Source organism: Muntiacus reevesi, chromosome 12, assembly GCF_963930625.1.
Source record: "Muntiacus reevesi chromosome 12, mMunRee1.1, whole genome shotgun sequence".
Taxonomy (NCBI): domain Eukaryota; kingdom Metazoa; phylum Chordata; class Mammalia; order Artiodactyla; family Cervidae; genus Muntiacus; species Muntiacus reevesi.
The window spans coordinates 19,390,584-19,416,443 of record NC_089260.1 but is presented as its reverse complement, the minus strand read 5'-3'; the positions used below and the strand labels follow the sequence as shown (position 1 = coordinate 19,416,443).

Genomic DNA, 25,860 nt, shown 5'->3' with positions numbered 1-25,860 from the left:
ACTTTATGGAAGTCTAGATTTGTTTGAAGTTAACCATTACTTCTGACTTAACAATATACAATTTTGAAACCAAACAGATTTAGGAGGCCAATTTTCTAGGTGGAATATGATAGTTTAGAAATGCCCTTAAAATGTAAAAACCTCTTTCACTTACAAGCGTGTGGGGCATAATAAAAGGAGCACAGCCACAAAACCTGCTTCCAAACACTCACTCAGGACACTAACCTACGTCTCATCCCAGATATCTGTAAGGCTAGCCATGCCTCTTTTCAAACTGTATCAAAAATAACACTGATGTCAAAATGAAGGCAAAATTAACAATCTTTAAAAACACACATAAAATAAGGACTTAAGACAAAATAAACGACTAAAGCAGAGTTCTACTAAACTTTATTCAAAACTGGCCCTACTTCCTAATTGAGATACCCCAAAGTCTAGTGTGCAAATATAAATACCCCATCACATGTTCAAAAATAATCTTCCAATTGCTGCTCTCTGACCCAGATTTGGCACACTTGAATAACCACACAAGTCAGACACGATGGTCACCTCTTGGTATATATAGCACAATCCTGAAAACGGCACAGGGAGTCAGCTATGACACCGTTTATTAAGCTCTCAAACTGAACCGTACTCTTTGGAAGTTAGGCACACCACAACCCACCTTTGCACAGGTAATTTTATTCTCTCCTGTGGGTGTCAACAGTGCTCAGAGATTGTAATTTGAAACATTCAGAAAGCACATACCTGAATATTGTCACATTTCTTTACATCACGATTCAGTAACTATTAAACAATTATGTCTACGAAATACAGTGAACAAAATGGCATAACTGTTTACACCATTTCCTTGTAAACAAGGCTTTTGTCACAATAGTAACAAATGGAATTAATGCATACCACAATATGGATGAGGAAAGACTTTCTTTTTAAATAAACTATTCAGTTCATAAATAAACTCTGATTTTTTTTTTCAGTACACATTTACAGACCTGATCAATAAAAAGAAACAAGACATACAGTTTCCTTTTAAAAAGAAAATGTTGCAAAATGGACCGCTACTAGAGAAGGCGCCTAGGAGAGGAGGTGAGAAGCAAGCAAGGGGTAAAAGAGAGTTAGAAGTGCGGCCCTACTGCAGCCTGTGTCTGTCAGCAAACCCCGACACCCACACGAGGACAGGGCTGTCTGCAGGGCTCATTTTACTTGAATTCCAGCAAGTTGCAATCGATCTTATAGTACACATAGGGGTAGTATTCCTGTTGACTCAGGTTTAAGCCTGGAATATCCACAGGAGCCTATGGAAAAATCATATGATTATTCAATTAAGCACTTAGAGAAATGAAAAAGAAAAAGAGAAAAAATATTACCATTCACAGGCATACCTTGGAGATAGCAGATTCTGATCCAGACCACTGCAGTTAAGCAAGTGTCACCATAAGCCAAGTCACATGGCTTTTTTGGTTTCCCATTGCATATAAATGATATGGTTATACTTACTATAGTATACTAAGTGTGCAATGGTCTTTTGTCTTAATAAACAATGTACCTATCTTAATTTAAAAGTACTTGATCGCTAAAAAATGAGAACCATCATCTGACAGTGCACAGTTGCCATAAACCTTCAATTTGTAAAAAGTGCAGTAGCTGCAAAGTTCAATAAAATGAAGCACAATGAAATGAGGTATGCTTGTAGCTTCTTAATGAACTGGGCTAAGTTTATACATTTTTCCTAATTTAATCTGAGTTTGACTTTGTTAACTTCATTTTGCAAATAAGGAAACCATCTCAGAAAGGCTAACCTGCCCTGGGAAACAGAGCAAGTGAGCAGTAACGCCAGATCCAAGCACTCCGCCCTCAGAGCCTGTGTGGGTTTAACCGTGACTCCACCGTCCTTTTCTACACACTTACAAAACTATTTGTTTAGTCTCAGGCTTGGGGTATTGAGTTTATGAGATACAAGGCTTATAAAATGATGGATAAAAAGAAACCAACTGTGATTTTTACTGATACCACTTAGTATGTATGCATGTTATAAGAATTTACTGGTATGAAATTATGCTTAAGTAAGAGTTCACATATTATCAACAATTCCATGAAAATAGAGTCATTTCCTGCATTTTCTTCCATTAAAAAACCTTGATTTTTCTCCCATTGGTTCTAACTAATGCACATGTGAAATACTGCCATTCTAAACTAGAGGAAAAATATCAGCAAGGTATTTGAAACAAAAAATATAAAAGCCTGCTACAATTTTAAATAACAGCAACAACAAAAAGCACACATTTTTGTATGCATAAATGTTCATACTTTTGTTTTAAAAAAAGATATACACCATTTTAGAGAAATGATAATTCCCTCAAAAATGCTCATCTATTGACTCTGCTACTTCTACCAAATAAAGTTACAGTAATGACTTATTTTCTTCCTCTCTGCAATTTGTAATTCTTGTAAACAACTAGTATCATTGCTTGTGTGTGTATTTCTACAGCTATAAACATCAGATCTACAGCAGGATAATGACTGGCTTTTAGAAATACTGAGAAGCAACTATTACAAAATGGGGTAAGCAAGGTAAATTATTTACTAACAAATTGAGAATCTTAAAGCAATTAAATAACATCTTCTTCCAATAATTTTTTCTGAAATTCATCCAGTTCCTATTCTACCAGACTAATAAATACTTACATCAATAATAGCTGCTGCACTGCTATCTAGATGTTTATACAATTCATATAACACTTCTCTTAGTTTCTTCATTGTTTTCTTATTGGGCTGAAGGAGCATTGCTTGGAAGTTCACTGGCAAGCCATACCTTATAAGGAAGCAGAAACACAGGATGTAACACAAGCAAACATATGGAGAGATTTTCTGTTTAAAAGCAAATATTCTCATACTCTTCTTTAATCACTGTTAATGGGGAGAGGGGGCCTTATTTTAATATCCACTTTTACAAGTTCAGAAACTCACAACTTCTCTGGTCCTCACTGTCCATTAGAAATATTTAAAATGAGAGCCAACTGTCTACTAGGAATTACTTTTAATTACTCTTCAATTTTTAAGGTAATTTATGACCATCCTCAGCAGACAGTGATAATGTGTAAACGTAGTACAGTGTCACTAGGTATATGCAGGGAATTGGCTCCAGGACCCCTGTGAATACCAAAATCCAAGAATGCTCAAGTCTCTTAAATAAAATGGTATAAGATTTGCATATAATCTACATATATCCTCCCATATACTTTAAATCATCTCTAGGTTACCTATAATACAATGTAAATGCTATGTAATTAGTTGTAAATAAAATGCAAATGCTATCTAAATCACTGCTAGTGCCCAGTAAATTGAAATTTTATTTTTTGGAACTTTCTGGAATTTCTTGTTCAAATATTTTCAATCCACAGTTGGTTGAGTCCATGGATTTGGAACCCAAGAATATGGACAGTCAACTATTGATTCCTTCATCATAATAAAGAACATGAAAAAAAAAAAAGCATGAGATTACCCATCTACTATGGAAATTCAAAGAAATTTACAAATAGCATGATGGCATATAAGTATTTTGAACTATTTCTAATATGAGCAACATGTACAGAGCATCACAAGACGGTTGAGATTTTAAGTATCTCAAAGTAATAAAATATTTTAGGCTACTATGAAACGAGGACTTCAAATAAGGTATACTGTGTATCAAACTACATGTAAAATATGTGATAGGTCTTTTAAACAAACACTGACTAATATTCAAGCGTTTAACTTAAGCACAGCATACGCAAAGAACCAGAGCACAGCAGCATAATCTTTCTCTAAACTCGGTATTAAGGGCAAGACCAACATGCACGTCATAAGCAGTATGATACTGACAATCTCTCCCTCATGAGTAGCCCTTTGGTTTCCCCAAATCAAAGTCCTATTAGCAGACTGTGTTTCAATAAAGAGGTGCAATGCCAAGGGATCTACACATTCTTTAGTTCCAAGTTTCTCAATGAGCTTTCTTTACCTCAAAACAGACTCAACAAAAACCCTCAGAGCTTTCACATGAATCCACGCAATAAACGCCTCACTGAAATTCACTTTCAGCCACCGTACCAGTGGTCCCTGCAGAAAGAAAGAAAGAATTACCACAAATTTGGTCTTGAAAATGGTGGTTAGAAATCAGATAAATCAAGTATTTTTAAAGGAGTGACTATCCAGTGAGAATCTTAAGGAGAATTCAATCACATTATGTGTCTGTGTGCTTAGTCGCTCAGTCAAGTCCAACTCTTTGCAACCCCATAGACTGTAGTCCGCCAGGGTCCTCTGTCCATGGGGATTCGCCAGGCAAGAATACTGGAGTGGGTAGCTATTCCCTTCTCCAGGGGATCTTCCCAACCCAGGGATCGAACCCAGGTCTTCTGCAGTGCAGGCGGATTCTCTACCAGCTGTGCTACCAGGGAAGCCCTAATCACAATGTAATTGACCTTAAAAATGTTTCATTATTCTCATATCTTGGATACTTTACCTTACATTAGATGAAAAGGTTAGCTACTACTGTGTAACCTCAGTAGATACAAATATCCACTGACTCTACTCACCACACAGAAAAAGGCGTGTGTGAGCAGTGCATGTATGTGTGTGTGTGTGTGTGTGTGTGTGTGTGCGCGCGCACTCTTCTTTCTGGGGGCCATGCTGCACAGCTTGCAGAATCTTAGTTGCCTGATCAGGGATCAAACTCATGGTCCCTGCAGTGAAAGTGCGGAGTACTAACCACCAGGACTGCCAGGGAATTCTCAAAAAGGCATATACTTTAGTGAAAGTCATTTAAAATGATAGAGAATATAGAAGTGTCCTATAGATTTGAAAACCAAAGTATAAATATCTAAATTTACTATCCAATACTGTTAAGCATTTAATACATTCAAAATAGAATTTAATTGCAAACAATTTCTCAGGAACAAGGAAAAATAGTTATGTAGTAAGTCATTTAATATTTCTAGGTATTAGTTTTCTCATCTGTAAAATCATGGGGTTGACTTAGATCCCCAAGACCTGATCATTATGTTCTAATTTCTTAATGATTCTATTATGTATTTTACTTAAGGATGGCAAGAAAGTCAATGCTATCTTTCACTCACAATTTCATCCCTGTTCTCCACTGTGCCAAGAACATACTAAAGTCACCAATGGTTTAAATACAAATTCCTTCAGTAAAAGACTGCAGCATTAAAAAAAAAAAAAATCTGCCTCAAGAAAATGAAATTTCCTACTGAAAAGAGAGAACAATTACTTAACTAAAATGACCCCTCGCTATAGGGGCATTAATCAAAACACTGTATTTAAAATTAGCTTTTGATATGGACTTAGAGGGATTAATTTTAAAATATACATTTTAAGATAACAATTCACAGATCTCAGCTTGCTTAGAGAAAACTCATTTTGACTATTTAATAGAAAAAAAAACTAAAATCTAAACCAGAAAAGTTTTTTCTTTTAAAGAAAAGCAGTACTAGTTTTTCTTCTGCCTAACACTGATAATATTAAATATTAAAAACACATACAAATTGCTTTTTCTTGTCAGTAGAAAGCCTGTTCATTTCTTCTTTGTCTGCTTTCATCTCCTCTTCATTATACTGGAAGTCCCGGACAATGAATCTAAATTAGGAAAAAAAAGAAAACCAAAATTGTTCACAGGAAGTATAGGTAATCTAGCAAATTTAAAAAAAAAATTTAAATAACAATCTTACTTGTTTTCCCTGGCTTTGTGTCTGAAGTCATCAACTGCCTTCCTAAACAAGGTGACATTACATAGGTAACTGTCTTGGTCCTCTGAAAGAACACTAGAGAAAGACAAGACAAGTCCATTTAAAGCTTTACATTCATTGCTCACATTCACAGTGAAGGCAGAATTCAGAAACAGGGGGAGGAGGAGGAACAAATGGAAAGGCATGGCAGCCCTTCCTGAAGCCCTCAGTGCTTTTCGTCTGTACTGCCTCAAACACTGAGGACACTCAGTCTTTATGTTTTTACTTACAGTGTCTTAATGGGCCCCTCGTACATTTCTTCCTAACCAACAAAATTAAGCATTAACTCAAGAAAAGCTTTCAAACTCTAAGAACCATGATTTTGAATCTATCAGCAGCAGGCCAGCCAAGGACAAACTGTCCAGCAGCTGGTTGGTTTCCAGACTCTCCCTGCTTCGTGGCTAAACACCCTCTTCTCGTTTGGAATCTGAATTCTCCCCTCCTCTCCCCGGCCCTGCCCCCAGAGGCCTGGCCCACCCCTTATAGTATGTGCCCTCTCGAGACTATTACGCTTAGTTCTTGCACCTGATGCCCATCAGATCCAAAGCAAGGCAGCTACCAAGTGGGCAGAACTTAATTTAAAAAAAAACCTTTAATGATACTCAGGTTTGGCAGAACTGACTCAGTAATGTGCAAACTGGGATTAAAACAGCCAAATCCAACTTGACAGGCAATCTCAGATACTAACAATATGCCACCAATATCATATTCATCTCTTAAACTGATCTTATAAAATCTCAGCTGATCTTTGAAACTTTAGTCCTCTGCCGTTTTGAAGGCCCATGCAAACAAAGGGGTGGGGACCACCGGTGTGGACAATGGCAGATTCGGTGGCAGTGAAAAAGATGGAAAGAAGGCTGAGCTACAGTTTAAGATTTCAGACGTAAACCCTTTCTAGAGGTTGAGGGTGAGACCAAGGGGGAGAGCATGCAGAAACCAAGTGGGGATAACAGTCTGTGAGCTGCAGGTCTGACGCTCCAAACTCTCTGCATTCAGTTCTCCTGTTGTGTACAAGCAGTAACAGTATATTCTCACCCGTGTAACCAAGCCAAGACGAAACCAAGCCAGTGCTTTTCAGCTGTCTCATGGCATTTTCAGTCACCCACAAGCGTGGCAGTGCTTCTGGAGCTTACGAGCTCTTCTACTCTCTTCTTACCTCTCTCCCAAGGCTCAGTCTTGCCATCTGCTCTGCTCCAATCAACTGACCCATTTCACTGCCAAAGCCATCTTTCCTGCTTTTCTTCATAAATTATCTTTGCAAACCCAGCTCCAAAGTACAGATGAAACTTTTCTCTGCCCAATGGCTAGTGTCGTTTTTTTCTAGGTCTTCCTTGCTAGCATCCTCTGCTTCATCTAGAGCTCTAGCTCCCTGAACAAAGAAGTTTCTGCGAAGTACCACCCAGTCTGTGGTGCTGTTTCCCACAACAGAGAAAAGGCCAGAGTCAACCACTGATCTGACCCAACCAGTTTATCTGAACAGGCAAAAGTAGAAAGACAAACAGCTAAGCGGTAATTATGAAGCTATAAGAGAAAAGCACCTCTTTTTAAACAGTTTTTCCAACAAAAAGAAGCAGAACAGTCTAGCCTCCACTTTTTTGGCTGTGTGAACTCTGATGCGGCATTTATACATGTCTTTGCACTTAGCCACCCAATGACGGCAGGATTTCACATGGTCCAATCGTTTCAAGATTTATGGAGAACATTTTGCAAATAGCTAGATTTTATGTGTTTAAGTGAAATTATTTCTTTGGGTTTGAAGATGGTCTTTTTCAATCTATTCTTCCTCAAAAGTCCACTTTCATCTTCAGTGCTTCCAAGAGTAAATCACTCAAGTATTGTGTCAAAAAGCAACAAGTGACAGTATTGCTACTTAAAATTCACTTTAAAATAAGGCACTTAGAACAATAACTAGCACATAGTAATTACTCTAAAATGTCAGTTATTAGGATAAGCAAAAAATCCAGCATTAGGTCATAGAGCTCTTTCCTAAACAGTGTATAAAATTTCAGACTGACTCACTAAAACTTGTTTGCCTCACATAAACTAACCATCCTCTTCAGGGATGGCTGAGTTACTGCCCTTTCTCAATGACTACTCAAATACCTTTTCAAGGATGTGATCTGAAATCAGTCTTTAGAACTGCTAAATAGATGAACAGATGTTTTCACTGAGTGAGGAAGAGCTGGAGGTGCTCAGGTGGTCAGTGGACACTTGGGGTCACTCAGAAAATAGGTACTGCCTATACTCAACTGGCAGCATCTGAAATTTTTCCTTTAAACTACTAAAGTGATTTTCAAAAGATGTAAATCTCTGAAGTAATATTTCTAAAGTCCTTCCTCCCGAGTAAACCTGGGCTTACACACCACTCCCCTGGACTCAGGCCGGGCTCCCCACAGCGCAGGAGGACATGCCATGTGCACGGCGTCCTCACGCTCCTCCTCCCCACCCCCGCTCCCAAATGTCAGGTCAATCTCTGTGGCTTTAACGGTCTCCAAAGAACAAGGTTTAATGTGTCATCTGTCTGGATAAACAGCGTCAGAGGAAAACTAGTATCAAGACACAACCTCAATATTCAGTTTACCATGTGAAGGGCCAGTGTGAATGGAAAGCACTCCCCAAAAATGGGAAAAAAATTCACAATGAGCACAAGTTTGTGGTTTTGTTCTCAAAAAAAGAAAAAAAGTCAACATCTGTGAAACAATAAGATTCATATCACCTTCTACTTTATATACCTTTCCAAAATTACTTATTTATTTTTTCGGCTGTGCTAGGTCTTGCTGCTGCGAGGGCTTTTCTCTAGCTGCAGCGAGCAGGAGCTACTCCTCCTCGTGGTGCTCGGGCTTCTCACCAAGATGGCTTCTCTTGTTGCAGGGCACCAGCTCTAGGAACGCAGGCTTCACTAGTTGCAAAGTGTGAGCTCGTAGTTGTGACGACGGGCTCAGCTGCTCCATGGCATCTGGGATCTTCCCAGACCAGGGACTGAACCCATGTCTCCCACATTGGCAGGAGGATTCTTTACCACTGAGCCAACAGGGAATCCCTGCTTTATATATCTCACCAAGTCTTAAAAGGACCTCATAATGTGTGATGCTCATTTTACAAAGAAAATGAGGCCCAGAGCAGTGAAAAGACTTACCTTAGGGCACACAGCAAGTTGGTAGCAGAACCAGCAAAAGAACTCAAGATCCCTGGGTCCAGGACTCTTCCCATTATACTAAACTACCTCCCATATGACACAATGAAACTGGAAAAGAAAATATTTCATGGGCCTGGCCTTACTAACACCACTTCTCCACTACGTCCCAGACTTTCCCTTCATCATGCTGACACCTCTTAAGGGATATACAGACAAAAGAATTCTCTGGGGGTGCATACACACTGTACTTATATTTCCTTGACAAGTATCTCATGCGGAAAGGCAGAATACAGGAAAAGATGATATGCTATAGTGTCATGAGTGCACAACTTGCAGTGAAAAGACCTGAATTTTTAGTCCTAACTTTGCCATTGGACACTTTTAAGGCCATACGCTTTAGGCAGCAACTTAACTCTTCTGCATTTTTTACTTCATCTACTAGAAAAAGTATAACAACTGCCCAAACTACTTCACAGAACTGTTGTAAATATCAAATTAGACAATGAATATTAATCCCTAAGTTCAAAAAGGCTTAACATTTTTTTTTTCAAAGGAAAGTACAGATTAGGTAGATTCTATGCTTACTGGAAAGTGACAGTAAATATCTGCAGACCAACACAGTACCCTAGTAGCCATTTTGGTATACTTCCTTAACAAGATAAATGGGGAATTATAAACACACAGTAGGTATGAGATATGTACTGAAGGACCTTGAGAAGGTTGTCTAGCAGAAAAAGTACCACACTGGAGACCTGGGTTCTGGTTACAGCTCTGCCACTTATGAGATATGTGACTCTGGGCAAACCATTTCAGCTCTGTGGCCTCAAACTTCCACATCTATCAACATGAGTGGGTTGGTAAGACTGTGCAAAAGCCCTTCCAAGTCTAAAATTATAATAACTAGAGTTAATATAATTCATTTATTAGGTGAAAAAGATGGTTCCAAAACTATAAAATTTACCACAAAGAAAAGATAGATATTTCCTAATCCAACACCCAAACTATCAAAGGAATTCTAGGAAAGAGCAGGCTTTAAGTCTACTACTTACTTGCTAGACCTTGGAACTACCATTTCAGCTAGTGTTTCATACTGCTTAATCCAGTCGTTGTGGTTTAACCTGCAGAAAAGGTACAATTAAGTTACTAGAAGAGAAAAACAAGTTCTACTTCTTGCCAAACCCAGAAAGAGAAAAAAAATATGGGACAAATAGGAAATTCAACTATAATAAGTATATCTCAAATCTATCTGACAAAGGAAAAATCAAGTTTCCTACAGAGAATGAATTCAAATCCACTGAGTGGGTAAGAAGGAAACACAGCTCACCATCTCTTACATCCAGTAACTACTGCAAGAGAGGCACACCCTAGAACTCAGTTTGGAAAAGAAGCAAAGCAAAATGGAGATTTGAAATTATTTTCAAACTTTAGGGTTAATTTATATTACCTCACTAAAAAAAAAAAAAAAAAAAAGCAAGCAAGCAAAGAAGGAAGAAAGAGAAAGAAATGAGAGAGAGAGGGAGAAGAGAGAAGCCATGCTGAAATCACTAACATTTTCATTCAGTGGCCACGAAGAATCGCTGGGTGAAAGCACGTTTACTGCAAGCACAGGGTACCAGAAAGCACTGAGCCAAACGCGACACTAAACCCGGCCGCCACGATCATCGTGCAACAGCCTCCTCTAGAGACCACTGGCTTTCGTGGGCATGGCAAGAGAGGATTACGTTTGCAATAAAAAATAAAGAACTGTATTGACAGTGCGTAGCCAGGATAATAAATAAGCCATTATACAAGGTACCCTAGGTCCAACCCTAGGTTTCAAGTACAGTGTACAGAAAACTAAGAAAACTTCTTGTCTTAAACACAAATTTTAAACACAGGTCACAAAAGACAAATCTTTTATCTGGGCAAAGGTTATTTCCCTGCATAGCATAAAAACACAAATACAGAGAAATTTTTCAAAAATAATCAGCATTTTCTTTTCTGCAGTAAGCAGGGAAAGGCAAAAATCAGGTGATACTGTCACCGCTGTAAATTCAACAGAGGTGCTTTCGCACCCCTTTCCAGGAGGCATCCTTTTCCTATATTCCCAGTTTCCTAACCAGATAAAAATGGAGAGCACAGCAAAAGAAGACTTTATAAATAATGCTGAGAAGAGTCCCCAAATCTCCCATGCCAGTTTGGATCCCCCAATGATTTCCTGATGGTAAGATTTCAGTGCAGGTCAGAAATGAAACCATTAACAGTGTTTTCCGCACCCACCCACACAGAATTCTAATCTTCCAAAGATTTCATTTTATCAAGATTAACTATGCCCAAATGTTAATTAATACAGAAGGCCTAATCTAGAGGAGATTTCAAAGAATTATCTGACCCAAACTATGCCCATAACCTGTATCTGTTTATGTAAATAAAGTTTTACTGACACCAGCCACATCTTCACGTACACACCGGGGATAGCTGCTTTCAGCTACAACCACAAAGCTGACGTGGCAGAGTTGAGTAGCTGTGTCACAAACCATATGGCTTGCAAAGGGTAAAATACTATTTGGCCTTTTATGTAAAAGATATGCTAACCTTTGATCTAATCCAAACCTTTCCTTCTTAGAGAGCTTAATTCATCCTAATCAATCATAAAGATCTTTCACAAAAACAAAGAACTTCCTATTTTAAAATATCTAAAAACAGTATTTTTTTAAAAAATCCAATAGTTTAGCAATATTTAATTTTTTAATGGGTCAACTCTACTAAGTTGAACTTGATTTAGAATCTCAATTTATAACTGACATCTCCATTACCAGGCTACGAACTAAACTCCATTGTATGCGCCATATGAGTATATGTTGGTTGACACAACAAATGACAAGGTGATATTCCATTTACACTTGGGTTTTGTGGAAAACTTCAAATTACAGTATCAGACACTAACATTTTTCTTGTATTTTAATAAGTAAAAACCTTCTGTAATGAAAAGACATACTTGGGAACTACAACCAGTAATGTGACGAGATACTCTGAGTCAAGAACAAAGTCATCCTTCTTCACAATTTCTGCTAGACTTCGAGTTAGCAAACTCCCTCTAAGGAATAAGAGAAAGATCATCAGGCTGATAATTATGTGGTTCCATAACACAAGTAAAGATACAGCAGACTAAGGAAAGGTACATATACTATACATACATCTTGAGAGGGATTAGCCTGAGTTAACATTTTTATTTGATATATCAAGAAGCCAAAATTTAGCTGAATATTTCCCGTAACTAAACCCAAAGAAATGCAAATTTTTATCAGAATGTGCCTCTAGTGTCTCCCTTTGTGTTTGTTTTAATTATTATAACTCAGCTCTTCTCTTGATTACATATATAATGTCTTGACTGGGAAAGTGTTACTCATTAGGCATCAATTAAAGTCTACCTCACCATAATTATGAAATCGTATCATCTAAGCACAACCTTTGATTTTCCTCCCTCTCCTTGGGTATTAATTTTGGTTAGCCCAACAATCAACTCTGAATGCCAAGTCTTCATTTGGTCGCCCAGTAGATTTCACACTGAAAATGACTTGCCCTGTTTGTACCCCTGACAGGACAAGTCAATTCTGCCTCTGGGATACGAATGTATACCTTGAAGAGTTAAGTGCTTAAAGCAACACTTGTGGTAGTCATACTACAGTGAGATCAACCAAAAGAAGAGTGTTCTATTTTAAGAAAACCTAACATAAAAAATTGAAACATAAAAAGAGATAAAAATGGAAACAGATTGGAAAACAGATAAAGAATGAGAATTACATAAAAAAGGATTTTCCTATAGAATTCTTTTAAGCAGCAGATAATTGCTATGTAATTAAATTATGATTTAATTTAAAACAATTAACTTTAGATAATTTTTACAGTGAAAACTCAGATGGATAAAGGATAAACCAGGACCCAGCTCAGTAGTATGTATGAAACGAGCATAATAAATCAGCCTCACATCTGTTTTGACTAGCCTGAATTAATGACTTTTTCTCCATGAAGTGAAAAAACACCATCTGACTATAGAAATGGCACAAACTGGAACGTACTAAAACCCCAAAAACAGTTTATCCAGTGTACGCTACGTGATGGTCCCTGACATTTTCGGCACTGGGGACCAGTTTCACAGAAGACAATTTTCCCATGGACTAGGGAGGCGGGGCTGGGTGGTTCAGGATGATTCAAGCCCATTACATTTATTGTGCACTTTATTTCTAGTATTATTACATCAGTTCCAGCTCAGATTATCAGGCATTAGATTTCAGAGGTTGGGGACCCCTGTGCCACAGTGCTTCTCCAATTCTAAATTATTCACATATAGTTGACATGCTTACGCATTCTTTCGTTCCAAATTCTGAAGATTCCCTTTCAGGTTGTTGTATGCGGATGCTCGAGATTTCAGGTCATTGTCAATCTGAGTCACACCCTTTACAGAAGAAAGAAGAGAAGTAGAGAGAATCTTCCTAAATCTGCCTTTAGTAATACAATTAAAGTAGTTGTGCTTAAACTTTAAAAAACAAACCCACCACTAGTTCCTGATGTAAGAATATTCTATTATTTTAAAGGCATTATTTTCAAAGGTCATTAAAAAAATAACCTACTTCATTTTTAGTAACTATGGGAACTTTCATATAATCTTTCCTACTAAAGATAATGTTTTAGTCTACATGTATTTTTATTATTGTTACTGTATTCTTAAACCATGTAAATGAAATCTAGGACACTGATTAAAGACACGACTGATTAAAAGGTTTTAATACACAAGTCTAAAGAGTTAATTTCCAAAGGAACGAAATCATACAGAGTTTTGCTGTTTATAACACCACCATTCTTACACAAAACATTTTTGCAATGAAATTAAAATTTTGCTTCAACTTATTTATAAATGTTACACAAGCTGATTTTTCAAAAAGATGATTAAAACTACTAACAATTTAAGGAGAAAACACAAAGCAGTAGATTTAACATTTGAAGAACTAATTTCAACTTAGCTCTACCATTATCAGCTGTGTGGCACTCTGGGGTAAATCACTTCACCTCTCTGAGCTTGTTTCCTCATCTATAATAGTATCAGGAAGATGATGACTAAATCCTTCATAAGGATTAAAAGAAAATAATGCTCAGTCATAATAAGAACACCACTTTATATTATCTGACTACTCATTTTCATTAAATTATATGACCCTGAGTTAAAATCCTTGATAGACTATTTATTTACATTTAACCACAGAGCATCACCGACTCGATGGACATGAGTCTGAGTAAACTCCAGGAGTTGGTGATGGACAGGGAGGCCTGGTGTGCTGCGATTCATGGGGTCGCAAAGAGTGACTGAACTGAACTTAACCGCAGGGCACAACGTACAAATAAAGTCAGTTGAAGCTAAGGAAGTTTGTCCAAATGATTTAAACTGTACCGTTCATCCTAGCCAGGTCATAGATATGTTGTCAAACAGTGAATAGGTCCTTGTCTATGGCCTCATTACAGTTTCAGGTAAAACTTTTACATTTTTCTTTCAAGCTCAAGGACTTTGCAACGTAAAAGGGACTCTTAGTTTAGTGAGCTCATGGATGGACTTTCAACACCTGTGGACTCCCTGAAACCATTCATAAAATCACTCAGTACAAGAATACAGGCAATTTTTCTGAGTAGGGAATCAATACTGAACGTGAGAAGGCGTCAGAGAATACCTAAAGTTTAATCTGAATCAGTACTGTACGTAAACATACTTAAGTGTATATATCATATATCTGAATGATTTGTAAATCTCTAATCAACTCCAATTTCTAATTCTATGTGATATCAGTTATGCTTAAAATTTATAATTTTAAAGTTACTTTTCTTACTCAAACATTGTTGATGCAACCTTTAACTTAACCACTTAAAAAAACAAACTACACATGTGGATAATGTGCATGTGAGAGTTTTACTCTTTTCTGACAACTTTCTTTTTTAAGTAAAGTTGCAGTGAGTCACATACAATTAAGCTGCCTTGTCAAAATCTAGAGTACTTAATAGTTAAATACTTATAAAATAAATAGAATCACTATAAATCAATGTGTCCTACCTGTGTCATTTTTTTATCTTACCTTGGCAATTATTTCAGAAATATTTTTCAGGGACTGCTTGATTGGATATTTAGCCATGTCCCACTGAAACCTTGTTATATAAGTAACCAAGTCAACTGAAATAAGGGAAGAAATTAATTACTGAGAAGCAATAGAATTTTTTATAGTTTGCTACACAGTAATGCCAAAATTGGCATTAAGAAATCAGTAAAGATATCATCATTTGTGAAGGTTAAATAAATGTGGGACTGTATAAGGTAACATGGATTAATCAAAATTTTTACCTGTAATCTGACTGAATTCTCTTCTCCTTACTCAAAATTTAACATATATATTAAAACGCTCCTTCTAACTTGATGACTTAATAAATGGAATATGTACATACCCACGATACATGGGAAGGTGAAAGAGACACAGTTTGAGAAGCTACTGCAAAGTGTCTCAATAAGAAGAATTTGACAAAAGTATGTTATTTCTTTGCAACTTACCCAAACAAACTGAAAATGAACTTGTCTGTTAAAACCATGTGATGACTGTTTCTAGGAGTCTGTATTTCAGTAATATTCAAAACATGGACCTTTTCACTTTCAAATGAAAAGAATAAAAAATGCAAAGCCAAAGAGAAACTCAACAACTAATTCCCTGGAAGTCTGGTAGTCAAGATGACTTTATCCCTCAAGCCTGATGGGATCAAGGTCAGAGAACTCAAATGTCAATTATAGTTAACTGGCAGAAGTAATTCATATGAAAATATCTTCTCTTCTCAACTCCTCCTGACAGAATACCAGCAAGTCAGCAACATATCTGGTATTTTCATAAACAGTTTTGGGTGCAATGTCCCCTAGATTATGACCTCCCCATTCTGCCAAGTAGACTGACTGCCCTAGTTCATCAAGTACCTGGAGATCAGCGAAGGCACCCAAGTTAACACATCTAACTCCCGTCCTTCTGCCCCAGCCACTCATTAACAGAAACAGTAAGCAGGTCAGGGTTGCTATCTTAACAGAGAGCAAAAATAACTTACTAACTGTTTTTAACTGATTAAGTACTTACTGAACATCTATGATTTGCAAGGGAAAGAAATGAGATTAGAGAAACATTGAATTTAAAATACAGTGACCATTGAGAGTTTAGCCAAACCTCCATACTGCTGCCTTGGCATCCATCTTACGTGGCCAAGTAGCCAGCAGGGGCCTAGAAATCACACTAGATAACAGCCCTCCTGGCTAACAGCCTTAGATAACAGCCTGCAATCACAAGTAAGTGTAAGCTCAGCTCCTGGTTTGACTTCTGATACCAACCTTTGATAAGCATTCTCCCCTGCTGCCCAGGGCCTCTCCTGCTAGTGGACTCTTCAGATAAGACCCCCTGGGGCAGGAAATGGCAGCTTACTCCAGTATTCTTGTCTGCAGAATCCCATGGACAGAGGAGCCTAGCAGGCTGTAGTCCATGGGGTTGCAAAGAGTCAGACACGACTGAGCATGCATACGGCTCTTCAAAGTTAATCAAAATTCCCCTTTTCAGTTTGAATTGACCAATCAAGACTTGGCTTGGGAATCCCAAATCACTCCACCCATGGACCCTAATAAAGGTATGTGCTCCAGGTCCTACTGTTCTTCCTGTCTGCACACCACCCTGACCTCCCTGCATTGCTCCCCTCCCTCTAGGACCTATGAGTAATAAACTTCTCTCTTTCTCTTTCCCCTGTGGTCATTCGTTGAACTGTGGCTCACCATCCTATGAACCCAGAGCTCTACCTAACAAATGTTAATTTATCATAGTGACCCACCACAGTAGGCTACAGGACAGAGAGAGAGGAAAGGACTATTTCTTAATTTAATGACATATCATTAAAGATCCAACCTGTCAATCCTAAAGGAAATCAGTACTGAATATTCACTGGAAGGACTGATGCTGAAGCTGAAGCTCCAATACTTTGGCCACCTGATGTGAAGAACGGACTCACTGAAAAACACCCTGATGCTAGGAAAGATTGAAGGCAGGAGAAGGGGATGACAGAGGATGAGATGGTTGGATGGCATCACTGCCTCGATGGACATGAGTCTGAGTAAACTCTGGGAGTTAGTGATGGATAGGGAGGCCTGGCGTGCTGCAGTTCATGGGGTCACAGAGTTGGACACGACTGAGCGAATGAACTGAACTAAATTGAAAATGAAACACATGCTAAACTGATATTTCAGGAGAAAACAACAAATGCAAGGACAAGTGACAATGATGCAGTTGAAACCATCTTTATAAAGCTATTATTACACAGAGTAAACTTTATGTAAATATTAGTTTCTAGCTATTGACAGGTCAGTAGTAGACTATTCTATGGGTACTAAAGAAATGCCATATGAAATGTGAGGGGAAGAGGCATTACTCTGAAATAAGATTAATAATTTTTACTCTAAAGCTTCTGTAGTTGGACACAATTAAATACAAAAAGCTAGAGAAAACTTCAAGTATTCAACTGGAACAATGCTGAGACACATAACTCAGAAACACACTTTTAAGTGGAACTGACAGGTAGATCCTGGAAAGAACTAAGGTAAATTCTTATGATACTGCTTTTGGAAGGATTCATATTCAAAAAAAAAAACCACACACTATATATTATTTAGGACTGTCTTATGAGAGGTGTTTCAGAGGACAGAATGCAACTGGCAGTATAATCAAATTGTTAATAATAATTCTATTTTAATGGCTTCCTACTGCATTTAATACCCTTATCTATAGATCTTTTTTATGTCGTTCACCTTACCGAAGTCAATATCAGATCATGAAACATTAGCTTACCTCCATTGGCCAACAGGTTCTCCTGAACTTTATCTTTACTGTCCTCCAATACGTCAGCCATATACTGAGCAACTTTCTTAACCACCCTTAGGAGAAAAAAAAAATCAGTGGTCACTTTCAGGAAAACAACCTAAATTCCATGCTCCAAAATGAACACGTTCCATGAACACATGAATTTGACTCTCTTTGTTTCTGTTACACCATCTGTATAATAATATTAAACAACTGGTCCTGGGAATCCGGATGGGGAACACATATAAATCCATGGCTGATTCATGTCAATGTATGGCAAAAACCACTACAATATTGTAAAGCAATTAGCCTCCAACTAATAAAAATAAATGGGAAAAAAAAAAAAACTGGGCCTAACTTTTAAAATAATGTTAAGGACAAACTGAACCAAGATTTTATTATATGTGAAACTCAACTGAGTAACTGTAGTTTTAAGGGGACCACCTGCAATATGTTTATCAAGTCTGGAAAGAAAGTAGTGGAATGTTGGCAAGGGTAAGCTGAAGGAGTGTGCAACAGATCTCACCGCCCTGCAAGAACAAAGTGGGAAGCAGGAGCCTGCATTCATCAGATGCGTGCTTCCCCTCAGGACAAAAGGGATCCGACAGGCAACAGGATACAAGCAACAGTGCAGTCCTACATTATTTATTCATTACCTACTTACTGAGCATCTACTATTTGAGATTCGTTTTGTTGTTGTTTAGTTGCTAAATCATGTCTGCCTCGTTTGTGACCCCATGGGCTACAGGCCGCCAGGCTCCTCTGTCCACGGGACCTCCTGCTCAATGCGAAAGAGGAAACAAACCACAGTGCCAAACTACTGAAGCAACTCCGCATCACCTTGTCAACCCCTTCACTTTGTAAACACACCCAAGTATAAAGACAATAAGTGATTTAGTTCCAAAAGTCACAAAACCAGTTCCTGGCAGAGCAGTGACAGAAATCTGTCATCCTGATTCTGGTGTTCTGTGTTCCTTCCCCGTTCCTTGCCCACCTATGGGCCATGGATGGGATATACAAGTTCAGTTCAGTTCAGCTGCACAGCTCTCTCCGATTCTTTGCAACCCCATGAACCGCAGCACACCAGGCCTCCCTGCCCATCACCAATTCCCAGAGTTTACTCAAACTCATGTCCATCAAGTCGGTGATGCCATCCAACCATCTCATCCTCTGTCGCCCCCTTCTCCTCCTGCCTTCAATCTTTCCCAGCATCAGGGTCTTTTCTAATGAGTCAGTTCTTTCCTTCAGGTGGTCCAAGTATTGGAGTTTCAGCTTCAACATCAGTCCTTCCAATGAACACCCAGGACTGATCTCTTATAGGATGGACTGGTTGGATCTCCTTGCAGTCCAAGGGACTCTCAAGAGTTTTCTCCAACACCACAGTTCAAAAGCATCAATTCTTCAGTGTTCAGCTTTCTTTATGGTCCAACTCTCACATCCATACATGACTACTGGGAAAACCATAGCCTTGACTAGACCGACCTTTGTTGACAAAGTAATGTTTCTGCTTTTTAATATGCAGTCAGGTTGGTCATAACTTTCCTTTCAAGGAGTAAACATCTTTTAATTTTATGGCTGTAATCACCAGTCATGAAATTAAAAGATGCCTAAGTATATAAGACAAAACCATCTAGCTTCCCAATGCTTAAAATTGAAATGGAGAAACATTAATACCAAAAAAGACAGATGACTAAATTCAAAGCAAATCTGTGGTGAGTGACATCTGAGATGGCCAGGTTACAGACAGAGATGCATAAAGGAGAAAGATTTCACTTCCAGCGACTGTAATCAAAAAGGCATAATGGATCAAGAGCAGGGCAGTGAAGGACAGGAATGGTTTTGAAAGGCTGATTAAGCATGAAGAATGTACATTCTTGCCACAGGGCATCGTATGAGTCAAGATCTGGAGAAAGAAAAGCAATGAATGAGAAAGGGTCCAGACAGTCTACAGTGTCATGCTGGGGAGAAAGGGAGGTTGGGCTAGGAAGGCAAGCTGGGGTCAGACTGCAGGTGGATCGCCTCTGATGGCAGTCAGCAGGAAGAGGCGTAACAAACATGGTCAGGATTTGGGACAATTTCTCTAATGACTTTTGTGTTTAATGGCAGGGAGTGTAAACTGGAAGACAAATTAAGAAACTCCTGCAACATGAACCAGAGGGCCAGGAAAAGGCAACAGAAGGACAAAATGTGAATGACAAACCTAAGCTGAAAGACCTCAATCCTAAGAAAGTGCAACAAATTCAGAAAAAAATATGATGTAAACTATAAGTCTTCAACATGCTTAAACCTGGGATCTGTACACACACTTGGCTGTATCTCCAAAATTCACCCATTCCTTCCAAGATGAACCATTAGTCCCATATAACTTGAGGAGCATCTTGCAAACAGAACCATGTACTATGAACATTCAAAATGTGCATGTTCACATTGCAAATAACTATACTTCAATTAAAAAAAAAAAGTGCAGATTTACCACAGAAAACAGTTCGAGTGTAAAACTGTCTGATATCAAATTTATCAACTTAACATTACATAACTCAGAAATTCACAATCTCCCTCTGCATCTCTACAAGAGTAGCTATGACATATGGTCACCTTTAAAAAGAAAAAAAAAAAAAGTTCTAACAGTTAGACCACTGAAAAAGTACAAACTATATAATCTACTCCACCACAATGTTCAAACTTAAAAAACTGTAACACTACAAGCTAGCATCTATCAATTCTACCAAAGTCTAAGAACTATATGATTTTTTAAATTCCTCAAATCTTTCAGGGAGACTGATAAGGACAAGATTGCAGAACAGTGCATAAGAACTGCATCTGCCTGACACTTCATTTCCTAAAAAACGTGCGCCAATGTTTTACTATATTCAGGACGTCCTGCTGATGATTTAAAGAAAAATCTAGAAAGCTATCGAGGTGATGAATAAGGTTCCAAGTAAGTGTTGATAATTACACTTCCAGGAGCCTCCCTTCCCAGTGTCTCTTTCCTTGTCATGACTGAACACTGTAATGAGGTAGGAGGGACAGCAGAAAGGACAATCACCTCAAGGTGGCAACCACAGAAAGCTTCCTCAAACCCTTTTATTAATTAAAAACTTACATTAAGAAACCAAGAGACAATTCTTACCATGGGTCAGTTTTTTGAGAGTATCATCAATAATTACTTTCACATTTGCTCTATACAAGGAATTATTAGCCTTAACAGCAAATTTGTTACTTTTGCTTTCATCCTCTCTTCTCCATTTTTATCACTTAATGCTTCCTCTTACTTGAGGTTTTCATTATTTCTTGCCTAATTCAACAGTAAAACTGGTTCTGAACTGACCTTTCACCTCGGGAGTACATCATTGTGTGTGTGCATGCTAAGTTACCGCAGTCGTGTCCAATTCTGTGCGACTCTATTGACCACAGCCTGCCAGGTTCCTTTGTCCATGGTGATTCTCCAGGTAAGAATACTGGAGTGGGTTGCCACACCCTCCTCCAGGGGATCTTTCCCACCCAGGGATCAAACCCACATCTCTTACATCTCCTGCATTGGCACATGTGTTCTTTACCACTAGCACTACCTGGGAAGCCCAGTACATCTTTAGGTCTATTTATTTCCTTAGCACACACTGTTATGTGGAAAGATCTCTCTGAAACACCTCAGCCTCTATTAGCAGAGCCAGTGCATCTCAGGTTCTATCAATTCAGAACAGTCTAACAACACAGAAGGGAAGAGCCTTCTGCACAGATTTGGAGAATAAGTTCCCCTCCATTCAAGCCTGTTCCTTTAAAGCTTCAATCAGACATACACTTCTTAAGATTCGCCAAAATTCTTGTTTTTTTTTTTTTTTACTATACCTATTTACCTAAGCCCTAAGTGTTAAAAGCTCTGTCTGTCAAGACTCGAATGGATTGTAGATTGATTTTGTCAATTAATCAAGATACAGAAAGTTATTAAGGATCCCATACTCAACTTCAGCTAAAATACACAGGAACTGAATTTCCTAAGTAACTAAACCTGTAGTCTAGAAAAATCTTTTAATGCAACGGAATTTTGAACACAAAAGCATCACTAAATAAATCTTCCAATAAATGGAAGAACATCTCATGTTCACTGACCAAAGACTTAATTTGTTAGGGTGGCAACACTCCTGAAATTATCCACAGATTCTACACAATTCCCACTGAAATTCCAGCTGACATTTTGCAGAAATTTGACACAGTATTCCTAAAATTAAAATGGAAATGAAAGGAACCAGAATAACCAAAACAATCTTGAAAAGACAAAATAAACTTGGAGAACTTACACTTTCTGATTTTAAAACTTAACTACAAAACTACAGTAAGGAGGGCAATGTGGTACTGGCATAAGGACAGGAATATGGAACACAAAAGAGAGTTCAGAAATGGTAATAACCCTTACATTTATGTTTGACTGATTTTTGCAAGGGTGTCAGGACAATTCATTGCAAAGAGAGAATAGTCTTTTCAACAAATGGCATTAGGATGACTGGATATTCACAGTCAAAAGAATGAAGATGGACTTTTACCTCACACCATATACAATAAGTAACTCAAAATGAATTAAAAAGACCTAAATGTAACAGCTAAAACTATAAAACTCTTAGAAGAAAATATAGACACAAAACTGTGACCTTGGATTAGGCAATGGTTTCTTAAGATACAAGGACAAGAACATAAGCCACAAAAGAGATATAAATTGGACAGCAAAATCAAGTATCTTGTGCCTCAAAAGACACCATCTAGAAAGTGAAGAAAAACCAGAGAATGGGAGAATATATCTACAAGTCCTATCTGATAAGAGAGTTGTATCCAGACTATATAAAGAACTCTTACAAGTCAATAATCAAAATAACAATACGTCAATTAAAAAACAGGTAAAGGATCCAAACAGACATTTCTGCAAAGAAGAAACACAAATGGCCAACAAACAAATGGAAAGATGCTTAACACATTATTAGCCATTCAGTTCAGTTCAGTTCAGTCGCTCAGTCATGTCCGACTCTTTGCGACCCCATGATGCAAATCAAAAACACAGTGAAATACTCTTTAATATCCATTAGGATTGCTATAATCAAAAAGATGGATAGTAACGAGTGTCTCATCAAGAATATGGAGAAATCACAACCTTCATACACTGCTGGTGATACTGTAAAATAGTGTAGCCAACTCTGAAAAACAATCAGACATGTCCTCAAAATGTTGAAAATACAGTTACCGTATGCCCCAGCAATTCCACTCCTAGGTACATACCCAAAAGAAATGAATACACATGAACATATAAATACTTATACACAAATATTCACAGCAGCATTTATTCATATGAGCCAAAATGTGGAAACAACCTTAATGTCCATCAACTGATGAATGGATTAATAAAATACGGTCTACCTGCACAATGTAGTATTATTTGGTAATAAAAAGAAATTAAATGTTGATACATGCTACAACACGGATGAACCTTGAAAACATTACACTAAGGCAAAGAAGGGCTTCCCTGGAAGCTCGATGGTAAAGAATCTGCCTGCAATGCAGGAGATCAAGGTTTGATCCCCAGATTCGGAAGATCCCCTGGAGAAGGGACTGGCAACCCGCTCTAGTATTCTTGTCTGGGAAATCCCATGGACAGAAGAGCCTGGCAGGCTATAGTCCATGGGGTTGCAGACAGTCAGACAAACTGAGTGACTAACACTATAAGGCAAAGAAGCCAGTCACAAGACACCATGTATTTTCCGATTCCATTTATATGAAATGTCCACAAAAAGCAAATCTATATTGTCAGAATGCAGATTAGTGGGTAGTAGGGGTAGGGGATAACTGCTAATGGGAACAGGATGTTTATGAGAACAGAAGGGGGATAAAGTTGACTGATCTCTAAACTCATTCCAATAAGCAAAGTATGTATATATATAATAATAAACCCAATTCAAGGGAGCCTGATAACAGCCACTCTCATCCTGCTCTAGCCTGTGCATATAAATAAATACATTACCCTTCTACAAATGCATCCAGTTTAGCCAGTTCATCCGACAAACCAACCAGGACATCAAGTGTGCCAACCTAGAAGGGAAATATATTTTATTACTTAGATTTCATCCTTTTTTAAAAAAACAAGGTAATATAGCATCATGATTTGAAAGGCCTGCAGATCTGAAGTTCTCTATATTTTATTTCATAAAATTCAAGTGTGGTTAAAAAATGCAAGACATTTCAAAGTTATTTATATGTACAAGACAATCCTCTAATTTATGAGGACAACCATTTAGATGTGAAGATTCCACAAGAGCAGGCCCATGCCTCTACTTGTCCTGCCCAGTGGGAGGGTTCATTTGAAGCTGTGGTTTACCTTAGTGGCTTTTAAACACGGATCCACAGCTGTGCATCAGAGGGTCTTTAGTTCCATTTGGGTTTGTCTTTTTTTTTAAAGGAATCTTTATTATTACTAGCCATGCCACAGGGCATGTGGGAACTTATTTCCCAGACCCCGGATCACCTGCGTCCCCTGCAGTGGAAGCGCTGAGTTCTAACCACTGGACCACCAGAGAATTCCCTGTAATTTCATTTGTACACAAAACCATGTATGTATAAATGAGCATGTTTTAGAAGACATGTCCACAGTCTACAGGAGTGTATCAAGGGGCTTTAAGTATTTCTTAAATGAGTGCTGTGTATAACTGTCTCATTTGGTTAACCAGCAAAATATAAATATCATGATCTTTTCCATCCATTACAAAAGTTCAGTCAACTGATTACTGGCAGTCTGCTTCACTTAGAGGCTGCTAGGTTACTGATGTTTAATAAACGTTAAATAGATAAACTGCATTAAATAACTAGATTTGCCAAGAATAATAAAGAGATGCAATGGCAAAACAGTTACAATATCAGTGAGTATTACATGAATAACAGAAAAATGTATTCACTGTGATATTTAAGACTACATATTCCTAAGATTTCTCACTTCTAAAAAATCTTATTTGTGAAAGTAACACATCAAGTATTTTCATAAGATTTCTCATTAAAATTTAAATTATACTTTAGAAAAGTACAAAAGTTTAGGGGAAAATGTTACTTTGTTTTAGTAATTTTCTTCAAAAAATCTCAATTTCCTTGTTATCTAAAATCTGAAAATTAGAAAGAACAAGGTAAGTTGTAAATTACGCCAATCCAGAGAGTTTTCTCTGGAAAGAACCTGGGTATCTCATTTCGACCAAAAGGAAAGCAGAGACAGCTGTCCTTTCCTTCACAATGAACTATCCTGCACAGCACAGGTTTACCTTTAAGTCAGGAATGTTGAACTTTGAAGAAACTGCGAGGTTATTGTTCTTCGTAGTTGCTGCATGCAATTTCTCCCATGTTTGCTGACATGTTTTCTCCCCAGGAGCCGATATAAGCCAGAACTCAGTCATGTTGTTTACCAGATATTTCCTCCAAAATTAAGACTCTGAAATGTAAAACAAAACAAACTAAAAATACATTTACTACTACTTGTTTCTAAATTATTTCAGAGTGATAAGCACAGCTTGTTGCAAAATTGATTCAACAGTGGCATACAATCCTAAACAAAGTCAAATTTACTTACCTGGATACAAGTCCATATAAATGGGAAATTTACAATACTAGGAAAAAGTGATGATAAAGATCTAACACATGAAGCACACAATTTTGAAAAAATTACCCAACATCCTAAAATGGGAGCTAGTCAAGAAGGGAGACTACCAAAAATGTCAGCCAACAACAGTTTCAATCCCCCAAAGAAGTTGAGGAGTCACCAATTAATGGCTTTATCTTAAATTTTTAAAATAAAAAACCTAAATAGGAAGTGAAAAACCATACATAACTCTGACCTTTGAAAAAGAACTGAATCAATGTACTTCAACAGTAGCCACCAAATAAATTAGCCACATCTGGTTTAGTAAATCCTGCAAGGTCAGCCAAATTCTAATCCCTAGTCAAACTAATCTCAATCCCTAGCATATACCTAACGGCCATCAACCGCTGACAAATTTGCACACATACAAAAATACTGCCAATCAGCCTTGTGAGTCAGTCT

The 25,860-nt window shown here is 37.8% G+C and overlaps 1 protein-coding gene across 2 annotated transcripts in view; it reads right to left on the bottom strand.

The window, feature by feature from the left end:
* Nucleotides 1–360: 360 nt before the first annotated feature.
* ATP6V1C1 (ATPase H+ transporting V1 subunit C1) overlaps nucleotides 361–25,860 on the bottom strand; it is a 37,175-nt gene continuing 11,675 nt past the window's right edge. For both annotated transcript variants that reach the window (XM_065902689.1, XM_065902688.1), the window contains exons 2-13: nucleotides 25,085–25,251; nucleotides 23,803–23,870; nucleotides 17,790–17,875; nucleotides 15,012–15,106; nucleotides 13,257–13,348; nucleotides 11,891–11,989; nucleotides 9,963–10,031; nucleotides 5,721–5,813; nucleotides 5,535–5,628; nucleotides 3,998–4,095; nucleotides 2,686–2,812; nucleotides 361–1,295 (exon numbers count right to left, since the gene is read on the bottom strand). In XM_065902689.1, the coding sequence (XP_065758761.1) occupies nucleotides 1,200–1,295; nucleotides 2,686–2,812; nucleotides 3,998–4,095; nucleotides 5,535–5,628; nucleotides 5,721–5,813; nucleotides 9,963–10,031; nucleotides 11,891–11,989; nucleotides 13,257–13,348; nucleotides 15,012–15,106; nucleotides 17,790–17,875; nucleotides 23,803–23,870; nucleotides 25,085–25,216 (1,149 nt within the window). In that variant the 5' untranslated portion in view covers nucleotides 25,217–25,251 and the 3' untranslated portion in view covers nucleotides 361–1,199. The remainder of the gene's footprint in view (nucleotides 1,296–2,685; nucleotides 2,813–3,997; nucleotides 4,096–5,534; nucleotides 5,629–5,720; nucleotides 5,814–9,962; nucleotides 10,032–11,890; nucleotides 11,990–13,256; nucleotides 13,349–15,011; nucleotides 15,107–17,789; nucleotides 17,876–23,802; nucleotides 23,871–25,084; nucleotides 25,252–25,860) is intronic.